We start from the raw sequence: 9,297 nt of genomic DNA, 5'->3' as shown, positions 1-9,297 counted from the left end.
ACATTTTAGCAATTTAAAAATATTAAAAAAGGATTTTTTACACGGCACCCCTGCTCTCGACAGACGCGGCACCCCGGTTGGGAAACACTGCTCTAAAAAATGCCGCGAGTGGGGCTTGAGGAAGTGACGTTGCCTGTGTCTGCGCAGTGCGACCTGATGCAGCCCCTGAAGTGAGACACAGGAAACAGAAATACTGCAAAATAATAATAATAATAATAATGCGACTAAACGAGACGAAATAACGTTATAACATTTCGTTTCGTCTCGTTTTGGTCAACGAAAATTAAGAGACATTTTAGCATAGTTTTTATTTTGTAAACCACATTTAGTCTCGTTTTTATTCGTCAACAATATTGCATTATACATTTAATTATAGTCATCGTCACATGACCAGCATTTACGTTGCGTCTCGTCTCGTCTCGTTTTCATCACGTGATAAAGGTTCGTTGACGACGATATTTAGTCATAATTTTCTTTTGACGAAAGCAACACTAGTTACATCCCTATTTACATTACAGGCAGAAGGTCTGGGAACCTTGGCCGCTTTGAATGGCTAAGGCCCGATGACTGACAGGTAAAGCAACCAATCACGTTTCGCTTTGTGCTGCGTCATGTTTAGGGGCACAGAAATGTCCCCACAATAACAGACCGTGTGTAAAACTCTTGAACTTATTTTAAAGATTCTATGCCGCGAACGTTAAATATTTCACATACTTTTGAAAATCCAGTGTTTAGTTGATCATGATAAGCGCTCATTGTCACAGTTGTAAACACGACTGCTTTCTTCTAACATGAGGGGGTTTGTCGTCACGGCATATTTGTTTCTAGGCGTAACATTAAAGAACACGACACGCACGTCTCCCGGAAATCCTGTATAATTCAACAAATCTGATGACGACTTTGAAACTCCTGAAGTGTTTATAATTTTGTGTGCCGTATGCATCAGACGTTCAGCCAACGGTCCGTGGGCGTGACGTCTGAGGCTGAGACTAATATGCAAGTGCTATAAGTCTCAGTTAGCTTAACGCAGTACACATAGCAAGTTTTTTTTAATTGTATAATAAATAAAAAGATAACAGATAAAATAGCAAGAGAATAGAGCAAGTTAGAGGCCCTTTTTGCTTTTGTTAATTGTATAATAATAAAAGGGTAACAGACAGAATACAAAAAGATTAGAAAAGCTAGTGGGTTTTTTTTAAGAAAAAAAACTGTTTGTAAATGAATAGAGTGCAAGTCTAAAAGGGGCAAGTTTTTTTTTTTTTTTAAAGAATATAATTAGAATAGAGAGTGCTAAAGTTAGAAGGTCAAATTAAGATGGAAGAGATGTGTTTTTAGCCAATTCTTGAAGATGCTGCTTGGATTGAGTTGGGCAGGTCATTCCACCAGGAGGGAACATTTAATTTAATAGTATGTGAAAGTGATTTTGTGCCTCTTTGGGATGGCACAATAAAGCAACGTTCACTTGCTGAAGGCAAGATTCTAGAGGGCACACAAGTCTGAAGTAATGAATTTAGGTAAAGGGGTGCAGAGCCAGTGGTGGTATTGTAGGCAAACATTAATGCCTTGAATTTTATGTGAGCAGTTACTGATATCCAGTGCAAATTGATGAACAGAGGTGTGACGTGCATTCTTTTCGACTCATTAAAAGTTAATCTTGCTGCCGCATTCTGGATTAATTGTAAAAGTTTGATAGAACTGGCTCAGCTGATCATCAATCATAACGCCAAGGTTTCTGGCTGTTTTTGAAGAAGTTATGGTTGATGTGCCTAACTGGATGGTGAAATTGTGATGAAACGATGGGTTTGCTGGAACCACAAGCAGTTCTGTCTTGGAATGGTTGAGTTGAAGATGATGGTCCTTCATCCAGCAAGAGATGTCTGTTAGACAAGCTGAGATGCGAGCAGCTATCGTCGGATCATCAGGATGGAATGAGAGGTAGAGTTGAGTGTCATCAGCAAAATTAAAAGCATTATTATTATCAGCATTATTTAAAGTCAAAACCTTTTGTTCAGTATACTGAATATATATAAATAGATAAATAAATACCTAGTGCCTGAAAGAGTATCCAAAATAATTACAATTATTAGATTATTAGATTATTATTTTATTAGAAAATGAAGCCAAGTGAGTCTAAATATTATGACATGCTGTAACATGTCATGTGCTTAATTGCTTTCAACAACATTTGTATTGATATCAAAATTTGCATGGCAAGCCACCCAACAAATATTGCCCTTCTAGTGGAAAGCGTTCACAGTGAGTTGCTGGGTGGCGTGGTCCATTGGGCTTTAATGAGTGCACTTCAGCACGGATGCTGTGAAAAGAGCACTTGAATTCAGTGGAGAGTTCCCATAACTTCAGTTGTCATTAATGACACAGAAGTCATTTTCAGCTTCATCCATTCCAACTGATCCGTCTATAGTTTTCTCATTCTGAGATGCTTTGCGTTGGGGTCCTTATCACCCTGTCAGGATTTATTCTGCAATAACAACCGAGTGAATGTACATTATCCCTTACTTAATTAGTTTAATTGTTAACTTATATCATGTCAGATTGCACTCAGACATGCATGCATTGCTCTTAGCAAACACTTGCCTCTCACACACGCATAAGTAAACACATTATACTCTTTTAGATTGACATACAGAATAACTCTGAAGTCATTCAACAGACTATTCAAAAAGACATTAAGAACAGAATAGCGCATCTCACAAGACACAAACCCAAGCACTTCACTAACCGTGCTCGAAATAGCAACATTTTTCCCTTCATGCAGCGTCTCCCAAATGCGATTGGCAGGGTGATTGAACTGTGTAATTAGCTGTAATTAGCAGTCATTAGGGTTGTTAAAGGTCCCCTCGTCAGGCCTCAGGCGCAGGTGTGGGGTTTCGCCATGATTTAATGCCTCCAAAACAGCTTTTGTAACCCTTGTCATTATAGTACAGTTATCCAGCTGTAAGCCAAGTTTGCTGAAGCTTACTTCATTACTATCATTGTTACTACTGTGCATTTAGGATTCTTAATTGAACAATCCCTTAACTGTAAAGTCACATTAGCATGTGAAATTTAATACAAAAAATATCCATTGTCTATTGTCAATAGTGTAGCCATTTATGACGCACTTTCAAACCAAACAGCTTTTTGTAGGTCAACGTGCATAAACAACTTGAACACAAGCACAATCTGAAAGGGGAAATATTTTGCCCTCACACAAAATTCCCACTCACATGTATTCCTATTGAAATGAATGGATTATACTGGCGAAAATTCACCAAACAATGGTAAATATGACCGCACCTTAAATATTTACTGGTTTCTAAAGGTGAGCAAATGCTGACAGAATTTTCATCTTTGGGTGAATAATATCATTTAACATCTAATTTACATCTTGACACAAATCTCTGAAATTATTGTTTAAGTAAAATAATGTTATTAATAATGAATATCAATATTGTTAATGTAATTAATAATACAGTTAATCACTTAATAATACAATTAATGCATTAATACTAGAGGTCGACCGATGTATCGGTTTTGCCAATTAATCAGCACCGATAGTTGATTGCTGGAACTATTGGTTATCGACAAAAATCCATGCCGATAGTTTTCCAGGTTGCGTCCATTGCTGGAGCGGCTGAGAAGGGTCTGCTGTCATTACACAATGCGAGAGCGGCCTCTAGTGGTTGAAATCACTGACCGCACGTGCTATTTGTTTAGACGCGTGCTATTTGTTTAGACACTTGATACTGCACAACAGAGCGGGAAACTTCAGACGCGGATTTAAATGCAGCCGACAGAAAATCCTGCCGCGCCACAGAGTGCCATTCACATAGTTTTCCTTTAAATTACATTATATTGGTCCCGAATCATTGTTAATGTACATTATGAATTGTGTATTGCGCATTTTCAGCAAAACGTTTTTCTTTCTGTGGCTCTAATATAGTCTGTGTGCTTCATTTATAGAGCTATAATAGCTATAGCCTTTGTGTATATATTTAAAGATGTGCATCTTTAAGCATGACAGTTCAAATGAAATGGTAGCACTTTAAAATAAGGGTCCATTTGTAGCATTAAGATTAATGAAAGCTGTGTAAGTATTGTTCCTTGTTAGAGTGCGTTCATTTCAACATTTACTATTAATATTATTTTTTTTTTTTTACTACTACTACTAGTATGGTTCAGTACTGTTTTTGTTATTAAAGCACTATTTTAGTTTTTGTTCAGTATCAATTTTAAAACTATCGGTTAATTAATCGGTATCGGCCAGTGTGGTTCAACCTAGCTATCGGTATCGGCAAAATCCACTATCGGTCGACCTCTAATTAATACTGTTAATTAAAATAAAATATATAATATTAATCCATCCATCCATTCTCCAAACTGTTTGTCCTTTGTATGGCTGCGTGGATATGAATTAATATTAATTAAAATATTTTAAAATATAAGGTTATTGTTATTGCTGTTTCATATTCATAACACTTTTTTGTTCTTTTTGCTGCTACAGCAGTGCATGAGATGTCTACTGTAATGTGTGCACTAATGTTTTACATAAAGTTCTCTAACTAGACAGTTTTTCCATTTACTAGGTATTTTCCTCTTTGATTTCTGGTTTCAACAGGTGGCCAGCGTATATTATTAGTTGCAAATACAAGTACTCCAAACAGCAGGGACGTACAAAACCCAAATCACCTTGTTCTTCATTTTCTTGAACAGCAGCAGTGGTCTGTCTTTAGCTGGATGTAATGAGCGTGCTGGCATTCGGCTCTGCTTAGGTAATGGAGCAACAGTGCAGGGACCCCCAGACGCAGTGAGACACTGAACTCCCACTGGCAATCTAATGAGCCTGGTTTGTTAACCGCGGCACAGAGAAATGTTTGTGAGGCAGGCCTTTACCTCCCTTCATGAGAAAGCACTGAGGTACAATAACATAGACTCAGATCAGAACCTAAATTGACTTTCTTACAGAAAGAAAAAGCAGGTGCTGAGTGACAATTTGACCTCGATGGGAAGGATACAGGAAGCTCAAAGGTTTGTTTGTGCAGATGAGGTGGAATAAAGACTTTAATGAGCGGAGTCAGACTAAAGAGCAGCAATAGCAGCAGCTCATTAGTCAATGTGAACTCTATACCCTCAACTAAACACACAAACTTCTTACAATGTCACAGATTGTTCAGCTATAATCCCCTGATGATTTCTCAGCATTCCTTTCCTCATATACATTCTGCAAAGGGACTTTTGTTATGTGTTTTCTTGCAATGTACAAAGCATAGCAATATTTGAACTATATTTTAATGTAAACAGCACATTGTCATTGTTTTGAAGCGATGAATTTTAAGCTTAAACTGCACAAAATGTCAAAATGGTTCCAGATTAGCTAAAAATGGTAGTTTCTAAAATCATATTGTTATTAATCCAGGGGAAAAACAAAACCAAAAACAAGATAGAAACAAAAAGAACAAAACACCAGTATGAAAAGAAAAACTATTTTGAATACATAGAACAGATAAATATTCCATCGGTTCTTGAACAACACATGCTCAAAACAAAATGCTCAATGAATGACACCAAATTTGGTAACTTTAAGTCTGTTTGTCTTCAATTTAGTTTCGAGGCACATACCTACTGTATGTCATTTCCCTTCATGCAAGACTGTGACATATGCAAGTATTTGAATAAATAAGGTAACAAGGCTAACAAGACTATAAAGTAGTCAAGTCAAGTCAAGTCACCTTTATTTGTATAGCGCTTTATACAATACAGATCGTGTCAAAGCAGCTTTACAGTGTTAAACAGGAAAAACGTGAGCTGATAATGCAAGAAGACAACAGAAAAAAGTCAGTTTATCAGTTAGAGTGTAGTCTCGTGTGTCCAGACATAAAATCAGGTCTATTTTGCACTTTGCAGCCTTTTTAGCAATGAAGGAAGAACAAAAGAGAATGGGCTTGTCCAAATACCCACACTTGAGGTATTTGCACTTGACCACTTGTCTATATACATGACGTATTTCCTGTTTTTGGCCCATGTGTTCAAGTGGGTGTGAAGACCACAAGTGTGTGTAGAGCTTTTTGTTACCCGATGGGACACACTTATAGTGTTGTAAAATTGCTAGTGTTTACAGAGCTTTATTAGTTTTTCAATACTTTGCATTTTAAAATAAACTTCTGAATGACTGTTCAGGAGTCTCTAACAGATGACACAATTTAGTAATTGTGGTGCTTCTGATTAAGTGATAAAAAGCAGTTGCAAATGTTTGCATCAATAAAATGTGCAACACTGTGTGTTTTACTACCAAATTGTATGTAATATCTAAGTTTATTATTCATATTTAACTTACACTGGAAAGGTTTCCGTGACATCTAGTGAGATCATGCCAAAAAGTCTCATGATTTATATCCAGAACATGATGCACGATGGGATATGCTTAGCTTAGATAGTGTGGATTTAGTGTGCATTAAGGGCACTGCACTTTGGAGTTTTTAAGACCTGGGACAGTATTGGGCACGTACTTCCTGTTGCGTGCACATGCTCTAGAGTGGCCAAGACTGCAGGTGTGGGTATACGGACAGGCCCAATGTTTGAATAACATGTAAAGTGCAGTTACTAGATGGGCAGACCTCTGACAATGTTGTTGGATCATACCATACAGTGATTCTCAACTCTGGTCCTGGGGACTCACAGCTCTGCACATTTTGTATGTCTCTCTATCTGACACATTAGCCTTGTCCAAATACCCACACTTGCGGTCTTTCCACTTGACCACTTGACTACTTATATGACGTATTTCCTGTATTTGGCCCAAGTGTTCAAGTGAGGATGAAGACCACAAGTGTGTGTCGAACTTTTCATTACCTGATGGGACACACTTGTAGTGTTGTAAAAATGCAAGTGTTTACATAGCTTTATTTTAATTTTAATTTTAAATAATTTGCATTTTAAAATCAACTTCTAAATGTCTGTTCAGTAGTCCATATAACATGACAATTTTAATTTGTGGTGCTTCTAATTAAGTGATAAAAAGCAGTTGCAAATGTTGTACAAAATAAATATCACCACTACTCATCTTTGCACCAATAAAACGTAAAAACACTGTTTTTCTACCAAATTATATGTAACATCTAATTAATATATTAATATTTAACTTACATTGGAAAGGTTTCCGTGACCTCTCGCGAGATTTCGGCAAAAAGTCTCATGATTTATTTCCAGAACATGATGCATGATGGGATACACTAAGCCTCGAATAGCGCTCCGGAGCGGTATTCGAGATAGTGTGGATTTAGTGTGCGTTAAGGGCACTGCGCTCTGGCGTTTTTAAGACCCGGGACAGTCTTGTGCACTTACTTCCTGTCGCGCGCACGTGCTCTCAAGTGGCCAAGACCGCAAGTGTGGGTATTTGGACAAGGGGATTCTGTTCAGTTCATAGAGCCCTCTCCCTAACAAGCTGATTATCTGAATCAGGTGTGTTAAATAAGGAAGACATACAAAATGTGCAGAGTGGGTCCGGAGTTGAAAACCAATGATCTATCACAGACTGGAAGAATATAGCTTTATGAATGGAGGAAACAAACCAAATAGAGCAGTTCTTACCCAAGAGGTTTCTCCATACGACCGCCCAACGAACCCACCACCTCTCCCAATGTACAAAAAGCCTGGCCAAGGAAATCCTGCAAAGAGAGAGTGCATTAAAGAGGACCGGGGCCATTTTTCAACATGGCAAGATGAAAGGTCAGTATTTCAAGTTGTCTATTTATAAGATTTCTTCTACTTTATCTGTAATCAATTGGTAAGAGTGAATATAAGCTTTGATTTATCAACTTGTGCAAATAACTTCAAAGTTAAGTACACTATATGGACAAAATTATGTAAACACCAAAACACCACAGCCCTGTGTGCTTGTTCAGCTTTTAATTTCAAAACCATAAGCATTTATAAGTTGTCCCTCGCTAAAAGCATGCTCCATTCTGGGAAGGCTTTCCAGTAGGTGTTGGAACATGACTATGTGGATTTTCTCTGTGGCGATGGGGTCTGGCTTGCAGTCAGTGTTCCAACTCATCCCTAAGCTCAGGTTTGGGATTGGTGCAAGCTTGTTTAAGTTCTTTCACAGTAAACTCAGTAAATCTTTTCTTTACGGACCTAGCTTTGCCCACCAGGGCATTACTATGCTGAAGCAGAAAATACCCCAGACTGTTGCCATATAGTTAGATTCTCTAGAATGTCATTGTTTGACATTATTTTATTTTAGGCTTTTACAGTTAAATGAGTGGAATCCACTGCCATAAATATACTGTATCTCTGTGGTAATTACAGTGGATAAAATAAATATAAAATTGAAAAAAAAAATCAAAAAATCAAAAATCAAATTTCAAGTTTAATAACCAATATACAATTGCTTTAAAGGAGTTGTAAAATATGCTGGATATTCTTTTTAATATAATGATAGGGAACAAAGACTATAGCTGTCAAGCTTCAGAAAGGACTATGAAAGCAATAATACAATCAAAAAACACTTTATTTTAAAGTCTGAAACTGTTCACACGCCATGTGGAAAAGTTGTCACCCCTATGATAAACAATCTGAAGTGAAGCACAATATTTTGCTGAGAAAAAACATAAGAATTCAAATGATTTTCTTGGAAGAGCTGTGAAATTCCACCTCTCTGACCTTCGCAACAACAGTTCCCTTTCATGGGAACTTCGAACTGCGTCCTCTAGGGGTCGCTATGGGGAACGCCTCGTCGTGACCCGTGTCTGAAGCATACATTGAAAAAAAACACCAACTCGTTGGCCGGCGACAGCCATGACTTCACTACCGGTGCGACTATAGTATAAATAGGCACCGGGAGCACACATCATTCTCTTCTTCGTCTTCATTGACTGTTCTGTTTGAAGCGTGCATTTCCAAGGAAAAAGTAAGAGTTATCTCTATTCATTACGGCGAGCACTAGCAAAGCATTTAGAAGGTGTGTGCATCCGTGTCATCGCTATTTGACACCCTGGGTTTAGCCCAGGAAGAGCAGGAAATGGATGAAGAGAGCGAAGAAGCTGAGGCTGAGCCGTCTCAATCCTCCTGCCCTGCGTATGATGAGCTTTTAAAGGTTATGGATCGTGCCACGGTGAGGCTTGACTTGCCGTGGAAGCGAACTAAGGAAGTGACGTCGCGAGGTCGTCTCGAGGAACGTTATCTTTCTGGCCATAACCCTCCAGCTCAGGTAAGCCTTCCTTTCCTTCCTGATCTCCACACTGAGATCGAGAAGGAATGGAAGAGGCCGTTTTCCTCACGCGTATACCGGTTTCAGCA

General features: G+C 38.1%; 1 protein-coding gene across 1 annotated transcript in view; it reads right to left on the bottom strand.

The window, feature by feature from the left end:
* The window catches only part of LOC107689738 (copine-8-like), a 150,844-nt gene that overhangs the window by 53,285 nt on the left and 88,262 nt on the right, over positions 1–9,297 (bottom strand). The window contains exon 6 of the mRNA XM_016487870.1: positions 7,588–7,664. Within this exon, the coding sequence (XP_016343356.1) occupies positions 7,588–7,664 (77 nt within the window). The remainder of the gene's footprint in view (positions 1–7,587; positions 7,665–9,297) is intronic.

This window comes from Sinocyclocheilus anshuiensis, unplaced genomic scaffold (assembly GCF_001515605.1).
Source record: "Sinocyclocheilus anshuiensis isolate Anshui unplaced genomic scaffold, SAMN03320099.WGS_v1.1 scaffold1014, whole genome shotgun sequence".
Lineage (NCBI taxonomy): Eukaryota > Metazoa > Chordata > Actinopteri > Cypriniformes > Cyprinidae > Sinocyclocheilus > Sinocyclocheilus anshuiensis.
The sequence above is the reverse complement of the archived record's forward strand: the minus strand, read 5'-3'. Positions and strand labels throughout refer to the sequence as shown.